Below are 26,328 nucleotides of genomic sequence, written 5' to 3'. Positions count from 1 at the left end.
GGGAGGCGGGGACACCCACGCTGCGCTGTTCGGTCCTTAAGTGACCAGGTGAAGAAGGGGTGGTCACGGTGTCATCATACATGGCTTCAAGGTTTTGCTTTCCCCAGGGCCAGAATCCCTTGGCTTCCACCAGTCTCGTTCATTCACTCCCAGCGACGCCGCCGACTTAGAACCAGTCACTCCACCTACAGGCGAAGCTCGTGGATGGCCACGCGAACTAGACAAGTATGTCCACCCTTCGGTCACCAGCCCCGCACCACGCTCTTCAGGAGCCTCCGAGCGTGGGCCCGCCCCTCCGACCTCCGCTTCCGGTGGAGTGATTCCGGATCCTGCCTGCACGCCGCGCGGAAGCAGCCGGGAAGAAGCTCAGTGCGCGGCCGCCACGCCCCTCTAGAGGGGGTGGGACATGCAAATCAGATGCGACGTGCGTGCGCGCGGGAATGCCGGGAGCGCCGCGGTCGTGGAATTCATAGCTGAAGCTGTGGATTTGAGAGTGCGAGTGAGGCGCCGAGGACGCGGACACAGACGGGAAGCGGAAGGAAGCGCGGGGAAAACCGGGAGTCAGGGTCGCGGGCGGTCACCAGGACGTTAGTGTGTCCCGCGGGCGCAGGGCAAGGGTGCGTGGTGTGTGTTTTGGTATCGCTTCTCGGCCTTTTGGCTAAGATCAAGTGTAGTATCTGTTCTTATCAGTTTAATATCTGATACGTCCTCTATCTGAGGACAATATATTAAATGTATTTTTGTAATTAGGAGTTGGAATAGGAGCTTGCTCCGTCCACTCCACGCATCGACCTGGTATTGCAGTACCTCCAGGAACGGTGCACCCCTCGGGGAATAAAACTGGTTCAATAAGAGACAGTAAAAATTTTCCGTGTGAATAAGTCTAGTGTTATTGTTTTTCTAAGCCTTTTCTATCTTTTCTTTCTATTGCTGGGTGTCAAGTACACAGGAAGTTGCTTATTTTTTCCCTTCTCCCGTCTTTTGAAGGTTTGAGTAAGTAAAGTTGCTCAAGGGAAGACAGGAAAAGAAAATAGGCTTTTCTGAACCTTAAAGAGGCTGTAGAGACCTAACCTAGCTCCTGGTCTTTTGATTTGGACTGTTTTCCTTTTGGATACAAAACAAGGTCTTTTGCGGAAAAGAGTTCGCTATACTGGACTAGCTAGTGAGCCCCCCAGGATCTGCTTGCCAAATCCTTCAGCTGTCTTAAAAATCTAACAAGCGCAAGTAAGGACTTTTAAGGTGTTCTAATTTACGGAAAAATGAGAAGCCACACAGAGCTCTGCAGGATGCACAGAAAAGCAAACGTGGACAGAAAGAAGCAGACATGACCAAGGAGTGAGGACTTGCTACCATCCAGGGTGCATCTAGGATACCGACAGCTGCGGTACTAGGAGGATAGTACAGTGTGACTGCCATGGAAGGGTGCAGGCACGAGCTACCTTGCCTCAAGAGCTTACGTCTCCGTATAAACCACCGTTGTTACCATACAACAGAATTGTCTTTAAACTATGGTTGCTGGCCAACAAAAAGTGCAGAAGAAATACTGAAAGAAGAGTTTAAAACTCAAGTTGAAGCTTTACAGCCATGCCAGATCCCAAGAGGCACGTAACTATACGACAGCATTTTATTTTTTTATTTATTTATTATGTATACAATATTCTGTCTCTGTGTGTATGTCTGCAAGCTAGAAGAGGGCGCCAGACCCCATTACAGATGGTTGTGAGCCAGCATGTGGTTGCTGGGAATTGAACTCAGGACCTTTGGAAGAGCAGGCAATGTTCTTAACCTCTGAGCCATCTCTCCAGCCCCTCCAACAGCATTCTTAAATGCAGTTTTATGGTATAGAATAGAGTAGTATGGCAGCTGTGGAAATCCAGCCCTCAGATCTCCAGCTACTGAGAACATAACTGCTGACCGTCAGACCTGCTGCCAAAACATCAGGATCGCTCACTATTCCTCGCTGCTTCTGGCTATGCTGGACCAGATCAAGGCTGTTTTTCAGGTGTCTATCACCTTTGAGAACTAGAGCTGTCTTTAGGCCAACTTTAGGGCTTCCCATTAGCTTGGTCTGCTCTTCTTGAGATTCTGCCTACTGGACCCACCTTCCTTGCCTCTCCACCGCAGCTGTCAAAACTTCCTAAAGGCCCAGAGGTGGTCAGAAAACCTTTTCATGGGAAATCTGCAAGGGCAGCTGGTATTTATAAGATATAAAACCAACCTGAGGTATAAAATGGGGCACTGAGCTGAACAGAGAATTCTCAACAGAAGAACTTCAAATGGCCAAAAGACACTTAAGGTCATGCTCAACTTCCTTAGCGATCAGGGAAATGCAAATCAAGACAACTTTAAGATACCATCTTACACCTGTCAGAATGGCTAAAATAAAAAAACACCAATGATAGCCTTTGTTGGAGAGGGTGTGGAGAAAGGGGTACACTCATCCATTGCTGGAGGGAATGCAAACTTGTGCAACCGCTTTGGAAAGCAGTGTGGCGGTTTCTTAGGAAATTCGGGATCAACCTACCCCTGGACCCAGCAATACCACTCTTGGGAATATACCCAAGAGAGGCCTTATCATACAACAAAAGTATATGCTCAACTATGTTCATAGCAGCATTGTTTGTAATAGCCAGAACCTGGAAACAACCTAGATGCCCTTCAATGGAAGAATGGATGAAGAAAGTATGGAATATAAACATATTAGAGTACTACTCAGCAGTAAAAAACAAGAACTTCTTGAATTTTGCATGCAAATGGATGGAAATAGAAAACACTATCCTGGGTTAGGTAAGCCAGGCCCAAAAAGAGGAGCATGGGATGTACTCACTCATATTTGGTTTCTAGCCATAATTAAAGGACAGTGAGCTTATAATTCTCAATCCTAGAGAAGCTAAACAAGAAGGTGAATCCAAAGACAAACATATAGGCATCCTCCTGAATATTAACCTTCATCAGGCGATGAAAGGAGACAGAGACAGAGACCCACATTGGAGCACCAGACAGAAATCTCAAGGTCCAAATCAGGAGCAGGAGAGAGAGCATGAGCAAGGAACTCAGGACCGCGAGGGGTGCACCCACACACTGAGACAATGGGGATGTTCTATCGGAAACTCGCCAAGGCCAGCTGGCCTGGGTCTGAAAAAGCCTGGGATAAAACCGGACTCGCTGAACATAGCGGACAATGAGGACTACTGAGAACTCAAGAACAATGGCAATGGGTTTCTGATCCTACTGCACGTACTGGCTTTGTGGGAGCCTAGGCAGTTTGGATGCTCACCTTACTAGACCTGGATGGAGGTGAGTGGTCCTTGGACTTCCCACAGGGCAGGGAACCCTGATCACTCTTTGGGCTGATGAGGGGGACTTGATTGGGGGAGGGGGAGGGAAATGGGAGGCGGTGGTGAGGAAGAGACAGAAATCTTTAATAATAAATAAATAAAATAATAAAAAAACAACCTGAGGGTAGAATACACACACACAGATTCCTGAATAGTGGCCAACTGATAAGCTGATACGTTGGCCCGGAAATGAGGTAAGGCGGAACAAAGAGGAGTGGGCACAGAGTGTTTAATCCTATATTCCATATTAAATTCTTACCCGCCCACCCAAGACACCACCATGGAACATGCTGCAGGACAGTCACGTGACTCAGTTGGGTACATCCTAGACCTGGAACAATGGGCATTGAAGGTGAGCCTGGCAGCATGATTCCCACTTATACAAGGCTAGGGGAGGTGTGGCTGTATATGGTGGAACTCACTGCAGTGGAAGATGGTGTTGAACTGAGCCTCCCGCTTTCACCTCCTGAACACTGGGATTACAGGAATGCAGCTCTAAATCTCGTTTACGAGGTGCTGCGGATCGAACCAGAACTTCATGTAGGCTGTGCAGTTAAGCTTCACCCCAGACAGTTTTACAGTCTGTCAGCTTTGTAGAAATTGAACTGGGCCCTTACATGACTTTTTCTTTTGCCAGCTGGCCATAGGTGTTGTCAACAGGGAATGGCAGACACTGTAGGACACTGGTTCTCAACCTGTGGGTTGCCACTGTCAGAAACCATTATTTCTGATGGAGAGATGGCTCAGTGGTTAAGCACATCTAGGGCTCTTCTGGAAGAAGAGTGACGTCAGTTCCCAGCACCCACGTCAGGTGGCTTACAACTGCCTGAAATTCCTGCACTGCTCGTAGGAGATCTGAGGCCTCTTTGGGCACTGTGCTCTTGTGCACATACCCCACCCCACACCACTTTGACACATAGTTCAAAATAAAATCAAATCGGATTAACTGGTTTGTACATGAAGATACATTTATTTTGGGAGTAGTTTTTGCATAGGTGAAATTGATAACATTAACATTAGTATTTTCCCCACAGAAATTATAAGGTCTTGCGATGTACAAAACCTTCTCAAGATGCTAAGGCACACAGGGACAAGACGATAGTGCTTCCTTGACTTAGAGCTTGGCCGCCTTCTTCTTAAAAGATTCCTTCATTCTCTTGACCACAGAAAGGTCCCCAACTCCCTCAGGCCAGTTGTCATGATCTGGTCAGTAAGTGGAAAGCGTGTGTCACTAGCAAATCTCTGCAGCCTTTGTCCTAGCTTCAACCCAAGCTTCATGGTTTTGTTTGCTTGCCTTTTTTTTTTTTTTAGCTCATTGAGTCTAGGAAAAAAATCTATAGGACAAACAGTTCTGCAGGAATCCTTAGATTTGAATGCCAGGCGTGATGGCTCTCTAGCTTTCTCAGTTCGTGTAAAGGGAGTAACTGCCGGCCTTGGGTTATTGGTTAAAAGTGGGCATCTTTGTGTGCTGATACAGCACAAAGCAGATTCAGAGCCATGGAAGGCATGCTAAGATGAAGCCTTCCCTTCTGACTCTCCGATCAGAGGGGTATGGACAGAGGGAAGCACGTGACCTTAGAATGGCAGGCTGCTATCCTGCAACCAAGAAAGCCAGCCTTGAGAGACAGATTACCAAACACAGAGGAAGGGGGAGGAAAAGGCGGGCTTTGACAAGTCTCACCTGCTTAGTGAGCCAATAACTTCCTTTACTGAACAGTAAATGGTAACAAGCAGTCTAGACCACACCGGATTTGACACCATGTGTCATGTAACTTAATCCCCAACATCCCCAGGAAATACATTCTTGTTTGTTGTTTTGAGGCAAGGTCTCTCTATATAGATCTTGCTATCCTGGAATTCACTATGTAGACCAGGCTTCAAACTCAAAGAGATCTGTCTGCCTCTGCCTCTCCAGTGTTGGGATTAAGGGAATGTGTCACCATGCCTGGCTTCTCTTTCCCTTTCTGAAAAAAAAACAGCACCACCCCCAGTAAGCAGCACTGATTCAACTCCACTGTGATCACTATTAAATACCACCTAGACATTTTTGTCTCTGCAGCTAAGGTCCTAATAATCACGGTATTAAGATTGTGGTGGCCACACCTTTAATCCCAGTACTTGGAAAGTAGAGGCAGGTGGATCTCTCTTCATTCGAGGCCAGCCTGGTATGCATAGTGAGTTTCAGCCAGGGCAATATAGTGAGACCCTAGCCTCAAACTGGTAAGTAGCTAAGAGTAACTAAGAATGACCTTGAATTTTTGATCCTCCTGCCTCTACCACCTTGAGTACTGGCATGTACCACCATCTCTGCTTTTATGGGGTTCTGGGAATTCAATCCAGGATTTGTGCATGCTGCTAAAGTCTGCCAACTGAGCAAAATCCCTGGACTTTAGCATGTTTTAATTTTTTTATTTATGTTTTATATGTATGTGTGAATGACTGCATGTATGGTCTGTGTGTGCCTGGTGCCTGCAGAGGCCAGAGGAGGGTATCAGCTCACCCAGAACTGGAGTTAGAGGTGGCTGTGAGCCTCCATGGAGGCTTCTCTGGAAAAGCAGCTGGTGCTGCAGTCACCGAGTCCCTCTCCAGCCTCCTGTGCTCTGTACTCCCTGTGAACTTGTTTTGTCACTTGTAAAACCAGGATGTGGAACTATTTATTTATTTGTTTGTTTATTATAAATAAAATGTTTTGCCTGCACACCAAAAGAGGGCACCAATCTCATTATAGATGGTTGTGAACCATTATGTGGTTGCTGGGAATTGAATTCAAGACCCCTGGAAGAACAGTCAGTGCTGTTAACCTTTGAGCATCTCTCCAGCCCCCTGGACTATCTGATTTGTCTGTTTGGTTTGGGTTTTTTTTTTATTTAGGGCCTCTCCATATAGCCCTGGCTGGCCTAGGAACCCATAGAGATCTGCTAACCTCTGCCTCCTGACTTCTGGAGTTAAAGGTGAGTGCCGCCACACTTGGCCTAGACTATCTGATTTTTATAAGACCCTTCCAAGCCCAAAAGAGATGCAAATACACTCATCCAATTGTGTGATATCGTTATGGAGTTGAATTTATAAAAGTACGTTTTCAAGCCAAGCCTTGTTGCACAGACCTGAATTACCAGCACTTGGGAGGCTGAGGGCAGCCTGGGCTACACAGAGAGATTCTGTCTCAATAAAATAAAATAAATACTGCTTCTATGATTAAAAAGTGATTGGGGGCTGGAAAGATGGCTCAGCAGTTAAGAACATTGAGTGTCCTTCCAGAGGACCCGGGTTCAATGTTAATGAAGACCATTTGGTCATTTCTCAGGGAATCCCATATCAGTTCAGTTCCCAGCACCCACATGGCAGCTCATAACTGTCTGTAAGTCCCAGGGGGTCTAACACCACACCAATGCACACAAAAGGTGATTGATTGAACACAGAAACTGATCATTTCACCATATACATTTCAAAGAGAGGCCAAAGTAGACTTGGACCGTATAGACTCTCCCGTCTATGCAAACCACTTACTGGGGAAGAAAAGGAATTAAACCTTTAGACAGCACAGGCAGCTTCTGCCTCCTTCCTATCATTCTTTGTACTTAGAGATTTGCTTCAGCTGAGAAAATTTTCTTTAAAATCCTATCATAAGTATAAATATTTTGTACTTTTTGATGCCCTATAGGAGAAAGCCTCCACCTCTAAAGTAGTGAGTTAAGACAGGGAGCTTGGCCAGGCGGTGTCTTTAATCCCAGCACTTGGGAGGGAGCAGAGGCAGGTGGATCTCAGTGAGTTTGAGGTCAGTCTGGTTTATGAAAAAAGTTTCAGGACAGTCAGAGCTGGTATACAGAGAAACCCTGTCTTGAAAAACAAGCAAACAAACAAAAGACACGAAGCCCAGGCAGGCGAAGAGCTAATGACTGTCTCCTGGCTGCTTACCTGGTATATCGAAGGAATGACTGTACAAAGACTGGCCCCCGTCCACATTGACCAGTTGTCCAGTGATGAAGGAAGCTGCAGGGGACAGTAGGAAGCACACTAAAGAGGAGACCTGGGGACAGAAAAGGATATGTGCATGCATAAGAGGAAAGGCTGGAAATATTAGGAAAAGGACCAAAGGCTCGTCTCCGTTCCCCACTGACCACATCTCAAACCGCAGGACTGCGACCTGAAGCCTCACGCATGCGCACCATGACGTGAGAGCGCCCTGAAGCCTCACACATGCGCACCATGACGTGAGAGCACAGATGCTGTGCCCCTGCGCAGTCTGAAAACAAGCCAGGTAAAGCCTTAGACAGTGGCAGCGTGGCAAGGAGAAGGGGAACGCTGGTTCTCGGCAGTGTCGGACACAACCCTATCTGTCATCAGCGCCACGTGTTCCTTAAAACAGCGTGGTCCCAGATACAGTAAGTTTGTGCAGCAGGGCTGGCATTCTGATTTGGTCAGTCTGAGGTCCTGTCATCCTGTCAGGCCCAAGGCACAGCTGTGCAGATCACAGCTTTCCACAGCGGGACTCCCAAGGTTCCCATCGCATCCCCCCAAACACAGTCACTTGCTGAGATTTTAGTGAAATTCCCCCAACCAAACAGAATTCATTTTACTGATGGTAAAAGGAAGCCGAGTCCCACAAAGAATGAAGGCCTGAGCACATCCCTCTCCTGGCTTTCAGACCAAACAAAACAAAAACAACAAACAAAAACAAAAAACAGTGTGTGGGTGGAGCAGACAGCCTAAATTTGATAAAGATAAAAAGAAAGAAAAAGAAATAGACTGGGTGGTGGTGCACACCTTTAATCCCAGCACTCAGGAGGCAGAGGCAGGCGGATCTCTGAGTCGGAGGCCAGCCTGGTCTACAGGGTGAGTTCCAGGACAGTCAGGACTCTACAAAGAAACTCTGTCTTAAAAAACAAACAAACGAACGAACAAACAAAAAGACAAAAGGATAAACGTGTCTGGGTTTGGTGGCATATGCTTTCATCCTAGCACTTGGGAGGCAGTGGCAGGCGGATTTCTGTGAGTTTGGGGCCAACCTGGTCTACCACAGTGATATCCAGGCCAAAGCTACACAAGGAGACCAGATCTCATAAAAAAATTTAAAACGTGTAAAAGCTTTTAAAGAATGCAAACTATATTAGAAGTTGAGCTGCCAGCAGTTGAAATATTCTGGTCCAGATACTCATGGGCATGGAGGAAGGGTGAGGGAACATCTTTCTAGTGTTCTAGGTGATGAAATTAAACAGACAAACTAGGAAGCACACACACAAATACACACACACACACACACACACACACACACACACACCCCAAGTGCTTTAGCTCCACAGAGAAGTACAGTGGCCATCTCAAGAAAAAGAGTATGTGATTAAACTACTGGAACAAGCCAGCCTGGTCTGCAGAGTGAGTTTCAGGACTGGCCTCATAGCTAACTGGCCTATGAGTGTGTTCAGTACAAGTGAGCACACATACACATATACACAGTGCACACAGACACATGTCTACACACAACGATAATGCATAAAATAAAGTTCAAAAACTTGGGCAGGTTTTTGCACGAATGTTTAGATACACTGATCTCAGCATGTTAAGTTCCAAAATTGTATTAAATTTATATGTTGTAAGGAAATCTGATTTAAAAAATTTTTTAATTGTGCTTGGAGAGATGACTCAGTAGTTAAGAAGATGTTTTTGTTCTTGCCAAGAACCTGTGTTGGTTCCCAGCACCCTTGTCAGGTGGCTCACAATGCCCTGTAAACTCCAGCTCTGGAGGATCCAGCGCCCTCTTCTGGCCTCCAGGGACACTGCACTCGTGTGTGCCGCTGTTTGTGGGGCAGTCAAGGAACAACCTCTGGGAGTTTGGATCAATCTTCACCTGCTGACCCATCTTACTGTACCTACAACTTTGTCATTTGACTTTAATTTTGTTTTGTTTTTTGTTCGTTTGTTTTTTGAAGATGGGGTTTCACTAGGTAGCCCAGGCTGGCCTGGAATTTGCTATGTGGACCAGGCTGGCCTCATTTTTACAGAGATCTCTCTGTCTGTGTCTGCCTCCTGCCTACTTAAAGGATTAAAGGCATGGGCCCAGCAAAAATAATAAAAAAAAAACCTCTTTAATAAAACTGATTCTCCCACCAAGAAATATGACATTTATTTATTTAAAATATGTATTGTTGTGTGTGTGTGTGTGTGTGTGTGAGTGTGTGCGTGAGTGAGGGTGCCTGCCTGCAGAGGCCAGAGGTCCTGGATCCTCATACAGGCAACTGACAGCCATCTGATGTAGCTGCTGGGAATTGAACTCAGATCCTCTGGAAGATCAGTTCCTGTTCTTAACTGCTGAGCCATCTCTTTAGCCCCTCATCCTTTATTTATCCTGGTTTTTTTTTTTCATTCTTCAGTAAGAACCTTCTCGCCCTCTCCCACCACCATTAGAGCTAAGCTTACTTCTGGGTCACTGGAAAAAGCTATTGGCTTTTACATACTTAAACTTCGTGAATCTGTGATTATCTGGCTTGCTTAAAGCTGCCTGTACCAACACTGCAGGCGATAAAGTAACGTGGCTGCAGAGTAGCAAAAAACAGGAAAACCTGTCGTCTTTACCTTCGCCACCGCTGTGCCCGAGGAAATTCTGCCGTCAGCAGTCAGAACAACTAAGTAGGTTATTTCCCAGAGCCCAAAGCACAGGAGAAACGGTTCCAAATGTCACACATTTCTCAAGTCATTCTCATAGTGCCAGACATATACATCACCTCCTCGGGGATTCCGATGCGCTTAGCTGGGATGCTGTTAAAGGCCATTTCAAACATGCTTTGTCCCAATTCACCGTAGTTGTCAACAGCAGTCTGGGAATAAATGCTTCCCTGTATTAGGAAAAAAAATCAGGAAGGAGATGAAATGGAGAAAATGAAGTTGTCAGTCACCAAGGGCTGGGGATGGACCCAGAGGTAGAGCACTTGCCTGGCATGCCTGAAGCTTTGGGCTCCTCCCTAAGGCTCAAACAACAGCAACAAGCAGGTGTTGAAAATACACTGACCAACAACCAAATGTCAACAGAAAAGATAAGCAATTTTTTAAAAAAAGATTTATTTATTATGTATACAGTGATCTGCCTGCATACCATTAGAGGGCACCAGATCTCATTACAGATGGTTGGGAACCACCATGTGTGTGCTGAGAACTGAACCCAGGTCTTCTGGAAGAGCAGCCAGTGCTCTTAACCTCTGAACCATCTCTCCAGCCCTAAGAGAAATGTTTCTAAGTCAACTTTTCTTAAAACTGTCAAAGGGGGTCCAGCCAACCGCTATCTACAAGCAGAGCATTTGACTGGCCACTTGGGAGGCCTGCTCCCCTTAATAAGCAGCTAAGTCTTGGACTTTTTTGTGAAAGACTTGGTTTCTGAAGAACATGTTTATGCAAGTAGTTCAGTGGGGCACCTGGGCAGGGCCAAAGGACCTAGGGCTTCTAGTTCATCTTCCTGTGAGCACGCCTGCTTTACCAGGGAAGAGGTGCAAGTACAGGATTTTCTCAGTTTCTAAATTTAAAGTAAAATAAAAACAAAAAACCACACACACCAGAATCCAAGATTTATGTATGTGTCTTAGAAAGCTAATTTAAATTGGTGCCTGTCCCGGAACTAGCTCTTGTAGACCAGGCTGGCCTCGAACTCACAGAGTTCCTGCCTCTGCCTCCCGAGTGCTGGGATTAAAGGCGTGCGCCACCACCACCCAGCTGAGTGTGTGTAGGAATTACAAGAATGTGCATGTGCATATGGAGGTCAAAGGTCGACATCCAATTTCCTCTTTAGTCTTGAACTCAGAGCTCACTGAGGCATTGCTGTTCATCACTGATGGAAGTCAGCACAGGAACTAAACAGGGCAGGGTCCCAGAGGCAGGATGCAGAGGCCATGGAGGGGTGCTGCTTACCAGCTTACTTCCCCTGGCTTGCTCAGCCCACCTTCTTATAGAACCCAGGGCCAGCAGCCCACGATGGCACCACCCACCATGGGCTGGGCCCCCTCCATTGATCATTAAATGAGAAAATGCCTTAGAGCTGGATCTCAGCTGAGACTCCTTCCTCTGACGGCTCTAGCTTGTGTCAAGGTGGCACACAACACCAGCCAGGACACCTATGTCCAAAGTCATCTTTTATAGTATATTTACACAGTTGCTAGTATGTACTGCCTATCTCGTCACTGGTAACACAGCTATCCACAACACACAAGGAACCAGAGAAGCCCAATTTGCCAACAGACTTGGCCTGTAACAGGTACCTACAGGAGCAACACAGTTGATCCTTACTCCACTTTTGGCCCATGCCAGAGCCATGGATTTGGTGAGGTTGTAAACACCTTCCCTTGCAGCTCCGGAGTGCCTTTAAAGACAAGTATTATCATCAGTTTCTGCTGAACATTTTTCTCATAAACTAACTTGATAAGCATATTTAATGATGTGGGATTCCCCTCTGTATGCGGTGAATACCACTGGTTAATAAAGAAGCTCTTTTGGGCCTGTGCAGGGCAGAATAGAGCCAGGCAGGGAAAACTAAACTGAATGCTGGAAGAAAGAAGGCGGAGTCAGGGAGAAGCCATGTAGAAGCTCCCGGGGACAGACATGCGGGAGCCTTGCTGCCAAGCCACAGCCATGTGACAATACACAAATTAATGGAAATCAGTTAACCAAAAAATATAAGAGCTAGCTAGCAATATGCTTAAGTGGTTGGTCAAGCAGTGATTTAAATAATATAGTTTCTGTGTAATTATTTCAGGAGTCTGGGCAGCTGGGAACGAACAAGCGACCTCCCCCAACAATTTAATATATCTGAAAAATACTTTATTTCTCTCTCTCTTTTTTTTAAAATATTTATTTATTTACTTATTTATTATGTATACAATATTCTGTCTGTGTGTATGCCTGCAGGCCAGAGGAGGGCACTAGACCCCATTACAGATGGTTGTGAGCCACCATGTGGTTGCTGGGAATTGAACTCAGGACCTTTGGAAGAGCAGGCAATGCTCTTAACCTCTGAGCCATCTCTCCAGCCCCTATTTCTCTCTCTTTTTTGTCTCTCCCCCACTTACATATATCTCATTGGGTAAAGAATTTGGGTTGTGGGCTGAAGAGATGGCTCAGCAGCCAAGAGCTAATAACTTTGCAGCCAAGAGCTAATAACTTTGCCTGTCAGCTTGTTTGAATTACTGAGCATTTAGGGATTAGTAAGGCATAATCTTGAGTGTGTCTGAAGATGTTTTCTGAGATAATTCACTGGGGTTCACTATGGGGAGGCGAGAGGGAAGAACCACCCTGAATGTGGGCAGGACCATCCCAAGAGGCAAGAATACCAACGGATAAAAGTAGAGTAGCAGCATCCTCCTTTCTCTGCTTCCTGGCTCACTATGATGAATGGAACGCTCTGAAACCATGAGTCAAAGCAAAACCTTACTCCAAGATGCTGTCTCTGCCAGGTATATTAGAGAAACAGAGAGTGACCCATACTCTATACAACTGAAGGAGTCCTAAATAATACAGGAAGTATGTGCGCTATTAAAATTTCCATAGAGGAAGTCAACTTGTTGTTTGGACAGAGGCTAGTTAGAAATACAACCCCTCAGAATTTGGAGGACGATGACTCTGAGTTTCTGTTATGAGTTACAATTTAGTAGTTCTAAAATCAAACAGGCAGGGCTGGAGAGATGGCTCAGAGGTTAAGAGCACTGACTGTTCTTCCAGAGGTCCTGAGTTCAATTCCCAGCAACCACATGGTGGCTTACAACCATCTGTAATGAGATCTGGTGCCCTCTTCTGGTCTGTAGGCACACATGCAGACAGAACACTGTATACATAATAAATAAATAAATCTTTAAAAAAAAATCAAACAGGCATATTCATGGTGTTCACATCTAAATTAATCCAGATCAATTTAATTTTCACAATTTAACAAAGAAGCTATTTCCCACAGTGACAGCTAGTCTTGTAACATTTAGTTGCCAGGAAAGACACAGGACCTCCAGGTAATATGAATTTCAGGTACATAAGGAACATGTATACCTCCACAAAACCTCAGGCTCACCCCCAGCTGCACACTGCCTCTACAAGGCCACACCCCCAGTTCTTCCCAAATGGTTCCATCAACTGGAGAACCAAGCAGGCAAATATAAACCTATGGGAGCCATTCTTATTCAAACCAGCACGTAGAGCCACCTTACTCTGTATGTGCATTCTTAGTAACCAGAGGAAAGACAGGTAGGTAGAGTGCTCGCCGCTTGAGGGCATGTGTTTGAGGGCACGAATTTGGACCCCCACACTCACATAAAAGTCAGGCATGGCAGTGCATACTTGCAATTCCAGGAAGGGGGAGGGGGAGACAGAGACAGGAGGGTCCCAGAGACTCACTGGCCAGCCATTCTAGCTGAATCAGAAAGCTGTAGGTTCAAAAATAAGGTGGAGAGGGACTGGAGAAGATGCCTGATGCTGACCTCCAAGAACACACTTCTTTTTTAAGGTTCAAATAGAAGGAAATGGGAGATGAATATGATCAAAATATACTGTATGACCATTTCTATGAATTAATAGTAACATTACTTTAAAAGTTTGGGTTGCAACTTATTAGAGGGATAAAACCATTGATTTAAGACATTTCCGATTACTGCCCTTCATTCAGAGAACAAAATCTAAAGACATAGAGATAGAGAAAAAAAAATATATATAAAATACTTACGAGGCTGTTGGGAACCCATTGTTAATAAGGACGATGATATTGACAATAGATCCTCCATGGTCTTTCATCCAGGAATTGTAAACTGCACAACACAGACAAACGACAATTCTATTAAACAGTGTCCTGTTTATTATTTCTTTATTTATTATACCCTGCTCTAGCATACATTTGATGTCTTCTTTTCTTTTCTCTATGTAGCCCTCCTTGCTGTCCTGGAACTCACTCTGTAGACGAGGCTGGCCTCGAACGCAGAGATCTGCCTGCCTCTGCCTCCCAAGTGTTGGGATTAAAGGTGTGCGCCACCACTGCCAAACACGACATCTTCTATTCTAATTTAGTTTTTGTTGTTGAGACAAGGTCTTGTGTAGCCCAGGATGACCTCCAGTTGCTATATAGTAAGAAACTAATTTATTTTATTTTATTTTTTTTAAAATTTATTTATTATGTATACAATATTCTGTCTGTGTGTATGCCTGCAGGCCAGAAGAGGGCACCAGACTGCATTACAGATGGTTGTGAGCCACCATGTGGTTGCTGGGAATTGAACTCAGGACCTTTGGAAGAGCAGACAATGCTCTTAACCTCTGAGCCATCTCTCCAGCTCCCAGAAACTAATTTAATAAACTATTAGGTAGAGCTGAAAAATGTTAAGGAAAGATACAAAATGAACTTGAGAAAATTCTTCAATAAACTAACCATCTAGATGAAAATTATTGGAGCATCGATTTATTTAAAATGGCAATAGTCATAAATTTTACTTAGCATAACCTGAATTTAAAAAGATTTTTGTTTTTTTAGGTGGGCAGTTTAAAATGGGATATATGATCATGAACAGACCAGAAAAGTCTGGGACTGAAAACGGTAACTGTCAAGTCAGTTATTAAAAGCTACATAGAGCTTCTGGAGTTTACCATGAAAATGACAGTAAGCCTGTCTAAGCTGTTCTAAAGAGACGACCTCAGGGTAGATACCACGGCACAGCTCTGATGGCAGCCTGACACCCCAAACTCGGATACTTTCCCAAGCTCAGACGTGGGCTTTTCTTCAAAGTATTTGAAATAACAAAGACACCATAGAGAACAAATGGAGAAAGAAGAAAATGTACAAGAACGCCAGGAACAACAAAGAATGTCACAAGCATCACTCAGTGTGAGGAGACCTAGCTGTATTGTGAAGTCATGTGATCTGGACAAACAAGAAAGTGTCGGATTTTCAGAGCCTGATTAAAGAACAGACGTGAAGTGGGCTCAGCTCCTTTTTTTCCTTCCAGTGTTCTCTTGTGGTGAAATAAAAATAGCATTAAGTTTGCCACCCTAGCCACTTTCTGTTAGTACAGTCACATCACGGTGCCACTGTCACCGGCATCCAGAATGCCGTTCCTCTAGCAAAACACAGACTATGCCATTAAACAGACATTTCCCATTTCCTTGGTTCCATTCCTAGCAGCTACCACTTTCTTTTCTGGATGAAGAATTCCTTTACAAAGCCAAGCAACCGGAGCACGAGTTTCACCCAGCACTCAGGAGGCGGAAGCAGATCTCCGTGAGCTCAAGGCCAGCCTGGTCTACAGCGCAAGTTCCAGGACAGCCAAGGCTATACAGAGAAATGCTGTCATTAAAAAAAAAAAAAAAAGAGCCGGGCGATGGTGGCACACGCCTTTAATCCCAGCACTCGGGAGGCAGAGGCAGGTGGATCTCTGTGAGTTCGAGACCAGCCTGGTCTACAGAGCTAGTTCCAGGACAGGCTCCAAAGCCACAGAGAAACCCTGTCTCGAAAAACCAAAAAAAAAAAAAAAACTTCATTGGGGCTGGAGAGATGGCTCAGAGGTTAAGAGCACTGACTGTTCTTCCAGAGGTCCTGAGTTCAATTCCCAGCAACCACATGATGGCTCACAACCATCTGTAATGAGATCTGGCGCCCTTTTCTGGTGTGTGGGCATACATGGAAGCAGAATATTGTACACATAATAAATAAATAATTCAAAAAAACTTCATTACAAGATCAGAGTGACTTTGTACTTAGTGTGGTCTGAAGAAGCAAATTTCTAGAATTCAGGTCAATGTGAGTGTTGTTTATGAACCTGTGTGTGAGGAAGGGTGCATGCCTCTGCAGAGGCCAGGGCAGGGCGACAGGTGTCCTCTTCTATCTCTCTGCCGCATTCTTCCAAGGTAGGGTCTCTCCCTGTTCTACTTTACTTCTCTGTTGCTAAATCAATGCATAATTAAGAAATGCCCATAGGCCAATCTAATAGAGTCAGGTTGACGGAAACTAGCCACTACACTCCCTGAGCCTGGCTGGAGCGTGCTCTTCTTGGCTAGGCTGGCAGAAAAACCCAGCAATGCTCCTGTCTCCTTTCACTACAATGCTAGGATTATTGCAAGTGCAACCATGCCAGGAATATTATATGGGCACTGGGATCTGAACTCGGGTCCTCATGGTTGTTAGCAATCGCCAACCACTGATGTCAAACCACTGTCTCTAACTCATAAATACACATTTAGAAGACAACAGTCTATTATTTGCCTGAAGATAACCTTTGCTTACTTGGTCTAAGTTTTATATAATTATATATTTATAATCCTATCTACACTAAGGAGGCAGTCTATTAAATGATTTAAAAAACAGTTCTGTAAACTTACAATTTTGGGGAAAAATAAAATGCGTTTTTTCTTCTTCCATGTAAGTTGTTTTATTTTTTTATTATTATTATTTATTTATTAAAGATTTCTGTCTCTTCCCTGCCACCACCTTTCATATCCCTCCCTCTCCTCCAATCAACTCCCCCTCTCTCATCAGCCCGTAAAATGCTTTTTAAAAGTTTGAAATTTAGTATTTCACAGGAAACATATATAAATTTAGTTTGGTGGTTAAAAACCCACTGAATTATTTTTAGTTGTTTACTTTCAAGATAAGAACAAGACAAGATAAAAACTCTCTTTTCACTGTGGAAAAAGAAGAGGCAAACATGGCATGGGAAAAAAACAAGAAATAACTTGGTAATTTTGGCTTTGAACTAAGACAGTAACATAAATGCCTATTTTTTAAAAAATCATTGTATCATCAAACATACCAAATATATACCGAAAAAGGAATGCCATAATGAACCCTAGGTCTTAGCTGCCATGATCCATCATGATCAAGCCAGAGCCAGTTTTGTCTGCATCCTTAATCATTTGGCCATCTCTTGGATAATTCTAGAAGCCATTACAAGGCATATTGTCATTTCGTCTATAAGTAAATATTTCTGTATCTCTAAACACGGGAAACGTATAACCACCATGCCATTAATAGGCTTAATTAATAGCCCCTAAATACACATTGCAACTGTTCCGACTTCCTTCTCATTGATTTTTTTTTTTTTTTTTTTTTTGGTTTTTCGAGGCAGGGTTTCTCTGTGGCTTTGGAGCCTGTCCTGGAACTAGCCTCTATAGACCAGGCTGGTCTCGAACTCACAGAGATCCGCCTGCCTCTGCCTCCCGAGTGCTGGGATTAAAGGCATGCGCCACCATCGCCCGGCCTTCTCATTGATATAGAGTTGTCCTTCAGCTCTTCCCAACCAGGCACAGTTTACGTGTTAGAGGAGATGGACTGTCTGGCCTTTACTCACAGGCTGTACTGTGCCAGCTTGCATTCTATGGTGCCTTTCAACCTGTGTTCCCTCTTCTGTGTCACCTACAAGATGGCAGACTTGGGCTTTGATGCACACACCTGTGTGTGTGTATCTCTGTGTGTGCACATGCATGCGCACACGTGCACGCACCAAAGAGAATGCCTCATAGGTGAGAAGCACTGTTTAGTCCCTGAGGGGCATATCTAATTGTCTTCTTTCTTTTGTGATATGACAATATGCTATTAATAGCTGTTGTCTTAGACCCAGTTATTCATTAGGGAGTTGAAAATGGAGATTTCCTTTCTTTATTAGCATGATCCATTTCTCTGCTGTACAGTGTGTACACGAAAAGCAGAAAACAGGCACAGGTTGGCCGATGGCCCAGCGGGGAAACCACTGAGTTTGATCCCAGGAAGCCACAGTGAAGGGAGAGATCCCATTCCCAAAAGTTGTCCTTTGACCTCCACATGCATGCGATTGCATGAGTGTGTTTGCAAACACACATCACACACACACAATACATACACAGAGTGAGAGAGAAATCGCAATTAAAATTTCAAAAGAAAGAAAAAGTTCTTTCCCTTTTTCAGCCCTGGAAAGAAATTACTTGACATCCTAACAACCTTCAAAAAGTGGCTATTGCAGGGCTAGAGAGACGGCTCAGCAGTAAAGAGCACCACCGGCTGCTCTTCCAGGGGCCCTGAGCACCCACATGGTGGCTCACAACCCGCTCTAATGGGATCTGATGTCCTCTTCTCTCATGTCGACAGAGCACTCACACACAAAATAATTTTTTTTAAAAAGTGGCTATGACTTCCTCAGAATAAGTCTGAATTCATGGATTTAAAAATACTGCTTTATCTCAATGCAAAGCACAATTTTCCCAGTAAGGCTCAAAATATACCATTTTTGGTCAACAAAAGCCTATTTAGGATTATTGTTGGAACCAGCGTGTTGACACAAGTCTGGATCTCTGCACCTGTGACGCTAAGGTGGGGTAGGGTAGGAGGGATGAGGGGGGTGGGAGGGGTGTCAGGAGGTCAAGGCCAACCTTGGCTACAAGGCAGGTTCCAGGTCTCCAGGTCAGCCTGGACTACTGGAAAGTATCTATGGAATTCTTTTGCATACTCCAGAGTTCTCTATTTTTTTTTTTTTTGATTTTTTGAGACAGGGTTTCTTTGGAATCTGTCTTGGAACTAGCTCTTATAGACCAGGCTGGCCTCGATCTCACAGAGATCCGCCTGCCTCTGCCTCCCGAGTGCTGGAATTAAAGGCATGCACCACCGCCGCCTGGCTGAGTTCTCTAATTTTTGAAGTGATAAACTAATCTAGGCTTCTTCTGCACATTTCCTTCCCCACATTGAGAATAACAAATCTCTTTGCAAAGCCTCAATTCCATTCAGAGACCACAGGGCCCTTGAAGGAGCCCTCAGTGGGTTAGTGTTTTATTTTTGTAGTGGACAGTCAGAAATATATATTTCAATAAAAACTCTGTCATGACCCCACACTGACACTTCCAGTTTAGTCCAGTCATAAAGGAGATCCACTTAGGGTCATCTTCCCACACCCATTCATTCTTTCTCTTGTGCCAAAAGTCCCAGCTCTCAGTTTTACTATCACAATTTATTTTTTTTCGTTAGCACACACACCGGGCCAGGACAGCCTCAGAAGGGACCAATACCTCTATAAAAAATACAGATACCAACAGCAGCTTCAGATCGCTTCGAGCTTTTTCTCCTCTCTTTTTTCTGTCTTGTAAAGTACACCCCACTAGAACTATTCAGTAAATGCACTGTGTTACAGTCATTAGAGAGGGTTCCCTTCTCTTTGTTAGGTCACCAAGTGAGCAAATATATCCGTTTAATTTTACGTGGGATTTGTTGTTGTTTTGTTAGAGACAGGGTTTCTCTGTGTAGCCCTGGCTGTCCCAGAACTCACTCTGTAGATCAGGCTGGCCTGAAACTCATAGAGATCCTCCTGCCTCTGCCTCCCGAGTCTGGGATTAAAGGCGTGTGTCACCACAGCCCAGTTGTGCATGTGATTTTAAGGATTGTCTTTTGTACAATTTCATTTGGACAATTATCTAACATATTCACAGAATCTCAAATTAGTGATGAAGTGTAGTGAGAACCAGGAATAACGAAACAGCCTTCAGTGCAGCACTGCAGGCATCAGGTGGTGGAAGTACACATTCCCAAAAGTGAGGTCATTCCCCCCACAAAAAAAATTAAACTAAATCACCATAACAAGGGGAATCCTGGATTTGGGGGCATTCTACATGTTAATTTTAGGCAGTCCTAACATTAATTTTTAAAAAAAGAAATAGCATTAATTTTTAGAAAATTAAAGAACATGGATCCTTGAAAAAGATTCAGATCAAACCAAGGAGACACATGCTGGAGAGATAGATGGCTCAGTGGGTAAGCACTGGCCGGTCTTCAGAGGATCCAGCACCCACACTGTGTGACTTATAGTTGAAGGAGACATGGGCTGGAGAGATGGCTCAGTGGGGAAGCACTGGCCGGTCTTCAGAGGATCCAGGCTCTGTTCCCAGCACCCACACTGTGTGACTTGTAGTTGAAGGAGACATGGGCTGGAGAGATGACTCAGTGGGGAAGCACTGGCCGGTCTTCAGAGGATCCAGGCTCTGTTCCCAGCACCCACACTGTGTGACTCATAGCTACCTCTAAGTGCCGTCGCAGGGGATCTGATGCCTGTCCTGGCCCCTTGGGGCAACTTTGCACGCACGATGCGCATGCATACACTCAGCCAAACATACATGCTACTAAAATAAAAACAATCTCTGAAGAGACACAGAGCACAAATATAAGATAGGAATATCACAAATATAAATATAAGGAATTTTGATAAGGTACCAGATCCATTACAAATGGGTCAAGTGTTACTGACACGCGCCTTCTGTGTCCCTAACACCGCATCTTCCAGCATCCCTGGGACTGCTCACTAAAGACACATTTTGTTGTTGTTGTTTTGTGGCTGTCAAGACACTCGCCTGCTTTACACATGTAGAAAGTGCCTGTCAGGTTGGTTTCGATCACAGCTTGCCATCCCTTTGCACTGATGTCTTCAATAGGAGATAGGAACTGGCCTCCTCCGTTGTTTACCAAGAAGTTGATCTTACCATGCTTAGCTAAGGTAGATCTGACCAAATTGTTCACCTGAAGAAACAGTGAAAGCACAAGTTTAATAGCTAAACTGCTATGTGACCCAGTCGCTTGTTTTAGAAATATAAAGCAATTTGTAGACTCTTAACAATGCATGCTAATTCTAAATACTACAACCCAAACACATAAAGCCACCAAAAAATAAACCCCTAATCCCAGTGTGAATTTACCGCTCTACAATACTCATAAATCACAAGCCAACATTCCAAGTTTAATAGCAAGATAGACCAAAGAGTCACCAAGATACTCCTACACACAAGCCTCAGTAGTATTAATTTCTAAGTACCAACCTTAAATAATAGTGATGAAATCAGAAAAAAAAAGAACACTAAGAAATGCCTAAAAGGGTCTCATGAGAGCACATCCGGGTTCAGCTCCCCTTTCTTGCTCCAGCACCCCTTCTTCTGAAGTTAGTAGCCCGTTAATTCATGAGCACACGCATCTACTTACGGCTCTGCCTTCTTGTGGGCCTCATCACCTTTAAGTACAGCTGGGGTTAGGACCAACTTCTGCAAAGAGCAATGAGTGACTGTGCTGTGCAGCCATCTTTACTTTACCTCTTCCTCTTTCCTGATGTTGCACTGTATGGCAGTGACCTGAGCGCGGCTGGAGGGAGGCAGGGACTTTCTTAGCTCATCTGCAGCAGCGTTTAATCTGTCCAGCTTCCGGGAAGCAATGACCACATTACACCCTAAGGAGAAAGCAGCCAGAGAGGAAGGAAATAAGCTTCCCAGAGCTGCCCAAATTAAAGGGCTAGAGGGATATCTCAGTGGTTAAGAGCACTTGCTACTCTTCCAGAAGACCCAGATTTGATTCCCAGCATCCACATGGCAGTTCATAACTGGCTGTAATTCTGGTTCCATGGGATTGAATTCTCCCTTCTGGTCTCCACAAGCACTGGGCACATACATGATAAACATACATGATAAAAAGACGGTGGGGTGGAAGAGGAATTAAGATGGGTTTTGGTAAGATGTAACAACAGGAACTGAATTTTCCCTCTAGCCTGAAATGGCTGAGAAGCTAGATGATCACACACACACACACACACACACACGAGAATAAACACAGGAAACAATTATTTCAAAATATTGAATATCAAGTGTCATGGAATTAAAAATGAGCAGCCACCTCTGAGAGAGAGCAAGTGTAAGAGAGACCTATGAATAAAGCATATTACTGTAAGACCAGGAGTTAGGCAGACTCCATGGTAGGCAGACAGACAAATAAGAGGATCATGGCGAGGCAATAAAGGTAGTGAACTTTGGCTGGCTTCTTCCTCACCCTCCTGACTTGAGACTAAAGCCTGGCAGTTTAAAACAAAGGCCTTGTGGGCCTTTTCTCCTGCCATCAGGCCCCCACTGATGAAATGGCTCATTGGGTTTACACCAGAGTCAGGGCATGCTACTCAACAGTTAGGGCCAATCAATCATCCTATCTTTTTTCAGACTGACCCAACTCTACTTTAGGGGAGAAAAATTCTTCAGAGATTTAAAGAACTCTAGCCCTCAAGAAGAGACTGGAACATTTGGCTTCTTGAGTTCCCTCTCCGCTCTGCCGAGCCGTTTTCTCTGTGTTTGCTGCATGTGGTAGACGAGATGTCTCTGCTGCTATCGGCCACACTCGAGATTTTCCTGCCTTTAAAATTTTTTAGTTGGTAGAGAGAACTAACCCAGTCAAGACCCCCAGACTGTGCATATCATTACCGTCTGAAGAGAGAGCTTCCAGACTGCAGCACAGAATAGATCCATTCTCAGCCCAGAAGTCCCTGGAAGTGGTAAAAGTGATGCTGGGATTCCAAGGAGGCTAGGCAGCTGGCTACACAGGTTATAGGGGGCCCAAAGGCGACGAGATTTTACAGTCCTGGTTGAATCTCATCCAGGTCAGTGCGATCAGTGCATGGGAGGGCAGAAGCAGGCTGGGGAAAGGACTCTTCGAAATGATCCAGGGAGGGAATCCAGGGAAGGATTTTTTTGCTTTGGCAGTGAAGCAACACTAGCCAAGAGAGACTGCCAGGATCAACTTGTAATTTTAGAATACTCTTTGGAAGTATTAAACTCTTTCTAAGTAACCAAGCTGCATGCCAATGAGGGGCAAAGGTGAGGAAGGGAAGCTCAAAAACATTTAAAAGACTATAAAAATAGCCAGCAGCAATAAGGCTCAAATCGGTCAGTATCCAGCAAACCCATAAAGAGAGATGTCAACTAATAGAAACCACTCCAGAAATGACACTGATGATATGCCTAAAGAAACCACCGATGGGGCTATAGAGATGATATTTCAAGGGCAAAGAGCACTTGCTGCTCTTTTAAAGGACCCAAGTTCAGTTCCCCAGCACCCATGTTGGGTGGTACATAACCACCTGAAACCTTAGCTTCCAGGGATACGATGCCCTTTTTTTGCCTCTTAAGGGCACCTGTACTCACAGGCGTGCGCGCACGCACACACACACACGTACATAGTTTAAAATAAAAATATTTTTTTTAAAAAAACTACTGACGAAGAGAGAAATTTTCAAGCTGGGCGGTGGTGGCACACGCCTTTAATCCCAGCACTCGGAGGCAGAGGCAGGCGGATCTCTGTGAGTTCGAGACCAGCCTGGTCTACAGAGCTAGTTCCAGGACAGGCTCCAAAGCCATAGAGAAACCCTGTCTCTGAAAAAAAAAAAAAAAAAAAAAAAAAAAGAGAGAGAGAGAGAAATCTTCAAAACAGTTAGAGGAAAACAATGCCTGACACCCCGAACAACAATGAGAACAAAGGCTGAGAGCTTTTTTTTCCACAACAGAGCAAGGCAGAAGACAGTGGAATAAGCAAAGTGCTAAGAAAACAAAAATACAAATAACAAACCGAGACATCCTTTCGGGATTGACAGCAAAAGCCACACACATCAAATGAGAAGACATCATCAGAGCAGTCCCTCATTGAAAAAAAAAAGAAACAGTCAGTCCAAAGATGTCCTTCAAGTAGAAGGACAATGGCACATTAAGCTGTAAGTCTAGGACCGATCCAATCAGGAACTCCCTGCAACTGTGGCTGCCCCACAGAGACCTCCACAAGACTGAGCCCATCAACATTGTATCAGGGTTGGAAGAAGTGCTCATGAGGCCTTACCCCTTCCTGGTGTACTATGGCAAGTCAATGGTGGCTGAGGGAGGCGGAGCAATTTTCTTCAGTGGTGTAGCCACCTGGTAAGTTGCCCATATGTTAATAAAAAGCCCCCAACCCATGCTCATCAAGCAATCACAATTAAACTCAATAGGTCTCACACACACACACACACACACACACACACACACACACACACACAAAGACATCAAAGTAGGGGGTAAATCTATTTCAAAGACAAGGCTTTCAGGAGAGGGGGGAGATGAGAGAGAACAATGGGGGTTAGAAATGACTAAAATTCATTACTTACCTGAACAAACTTATCAAAGACTACACCAATCAGAAGAACTGGAAATGGTAATTTTGTGAATATACACACTTTCTTTCCGTTCAGATTGACTTAAAGGGTCATGGGAAGGCCAAAAATTAACAATATATTGTGGGATTTAAATATATATGTAGAAATCAGCTAGAAAGTGGTGGCTTAATTCCAGTACTCTGGGAGGCAGAGGCAGGAAGGTTTCTGAATTCGAGACCAGCCTGGTCTACTGAGTGAGTTCCAGGACAGCCAAGACTACACAGAGAAACCCTGTCTTGAAAACACAAAACAAAACAAAATACATATAATGAACACCAGCCTACTTTCTTGAGACAGGGTCTCTCGTGATTAGTGATTAGTTATTTCTCCCCTTCCAAGTACTAACTGGGCAAGGCCCTTGCTTAGCTTCCAAGGTCAGGCACATCAGGCTGGTATGGCTCTAGAGATGGCTAGACTCTCTTCAGGTCTTTCAGTAACTGATTCCCGCCCATCTGTTCTTCAGTTCAGACACAGATGGTACAGAATTTAGCTGTGCTGTTTCCTCATCTTCCAGCGATAAATTCTGTGACATTTTGCAAAAGTGAATGATTAAACCATGTTGGCCAATGTGATGAAAGCAAAACAAACAAAGAAGTGGAAACTGGGAACAAGGGAGGCGACTTCAGAACTAAAGCCAAGGGCATTCCAAGGGGGTTAGCAGGTGTGGACATGCTAACACCTTTGAGAGACAGGCAGCCAGAAGACACTGATGGATGCAACTTGTCTGCGGAAACAGGGAGAATGGTTAAACTCAAGGCTGAACATGTTTAAGAAAAAATGACAACCAACCAGCTTCACACTAAAGCAATTTTTGGGACCATTCCTTTTCTTTTTTTCTCCTTTTGAGACAGGGTCTCACTATGTAGCCTCAGCTGGTCCGAAACTCATGGATATCCTCTGCTTCTTTCTGGAGGGCTGAGATTAAAGGAGTCACTACAGCTGGTCTTATGCATTTAATTGACAAATAATTGTACGCTTATAAGTACATTTTTGATGTTTTGGTATTTATATACTATACAGTGATAAAATTAGACTAATTAACACATCTCCTTCCATACTTACAATTTCTTTGTGTTAAGGATATGTAAAAGTCTATTCTTAAACCAATCCTGGTGTTGAAGGCCTGCAATTCCAGCTACTCAGGAGTCTGAGGCAGGAGGTCAAAGTTCAAGAGCTGCCTTGGCTACAGAATGAGCTCAAGGCCAGACATAAAAAAATTAAAAAAAAGAGTTCTGGGGATGTGTCTCGGTGCTAGAACGAGCTGAACAAGAACTAAGCTCTGGGTGCAATTCTCAGCACTAAATCCAAAAGACCAAAAACTAAAACCCCTACAATCCCAAACCCAGAAAAAAGTCTTTTAGTAATTTTGAAACATAAAACATTGATTTTTTACGACATGTATTCATGTGTGTGTGTCTGTGCGTCTGTGTGTCTGTGTCTGGAATTAGGAATCATTCTGAATGCATTACCTTTACAAAGACACAATTCCACAGCACGTTCTCACAGGTCTGGTTATTTCCTACTTCGGGCGCAGTAATCTTTGGTTCTAAGGTCCTTTATTTCATACTTCGTGCCTCACCTACCAATATTTCCGGCTCTTGGGAAGAATGCTTCCCTTTCATCAAGCGCTGCCACTCTTAGCTTAACAAACTCTCTCCTGCCCCAACAGCGCCCACTTCTGTCTCTGAACCCAGTTTACCCGAGCTAGACCCCGGCGGACCCTAGCTCTGGGTGCCCAGCTCCAGAGACCCGCTCACGTACCCAGGTGCAGGAGCTCCCGGGAGATGGCTTTTCCGATGCCCGTGGCCCCGCCGGTAACCACGGCCACTTGGTTCTGCAGCAGCCCGGGCGCTAGGCAGCTCTGACCCTTAATCCAAGACCCCATTGCGGCAGAGCGTCTGTCACCGCGTTCCGCAGACAGACAGACCTTTGGCTCCCTAACGGAGCACCAGGGCTCCGCGCCCACGTGACTGAACAGACCCTGCCTCTGTATCCGAGTAGTCCCGCCCAGGCTCCGCCTTCGCGACGCACTAGGCGTCCTCCGAGAG

At 44.7% G+C, this 26,328-nt stretch overlaps 1 protein-coding gene and 1 non-coding gene across 2 annotated transcripts; one reads left to right on the top strand and one right to left on the bottom strand.

The window, feature by feature from the left end:
- Nucleotides 1-638: 638 nt before the first annotated feature.
- LOC113457684 lies at nucleotides 639-829 on the top strand. Its single transcript, XR_003378194.1, has one exon. It is a non-coding gene; the product is annotated as a U2 spliceosomal RNA (small nuclear RNA).
- A 3,451-nt stretch (nucleotides 830-4,280) lies between these two features.
- On the bottom strand, nucleotides 4,281-26,269 carry Pecr (peroxisomal trans-2-enoyl-CoA reductase). The gene is made up of 8 exons (XM_005361662.2): nucleotides 26,042-26,269; nucleotides 21,375-21,508; nucleotides 20,646-20,811; nucleotides 14,023-14,104; nucleotides 11,583-11,679; nucleotides 10,058-10,168; nucleotides 7,254-7,365; nucleotides 4,281-4,541 (listed from the first exon to the last, which is right to left on the bottom strand). The coding sequence occupies exons 1-8, from the start codon at nucleotides 26,163-26,165 to the stop codon at nucleotides 4,453-4,455; spliced, it is 915 nt and encodes a 304-aa protein (XP_005361719.1). The 5' UTR covers nucleotides 26,166-26,269; the 3' UTR covers nucleotides 4,281-4,452.
- Between the last annotated feature and the right edge of the window lie 59 nt (nucleotides 26,270-26,328).

The sequence above is a fragment of the Microtus ochrogaster genome, linkage group LG4, assembly GCF_000317375.1.
Source record: "Microtus ochrogaster isolate Prairie Vole_2 linkage group LG4, MicOch1.0, whole genome shotgun sequence".
Classification (NCBI taxonomy): domain Eukaryota; kingdom Metazoa; phylum Chordata; class Mammalia; order Rodentia; family Cricetidae; genus Microtus; species Microtus ochrogaster.
The sequence above is the reverse complement of the archived record's forward strand: the minus strand, read 5'-3'. Positions and strand labels throughout refer to the sequence as shown.

Excerpts from the sequence above, each read along its gene's own strand:
- Pecr (XM_005361662.2), bottom strand. The coding sequence starts at position 26,165 with ATGGGGTCTTGGATTAAGGGTCAGAGCTGCCTAGCGCCCGGGCTGCTG. Across the intron at positions 11,680-14,022 it reads AATGGGTTCCCAACAGCCTC|GCACTCCGGAGCTGCAAGGG; the intron begins GTAAGTATTTTA and ends TTGTCTTTAAAG. Across the intron at positions 10,169-11,582 it reads GGATCAACTGTGTTGCTCCT|GGAAGCATTTATTCCCAGAC; the intron begins GTAGGTACCTGT and ends TTCCTAATACAG.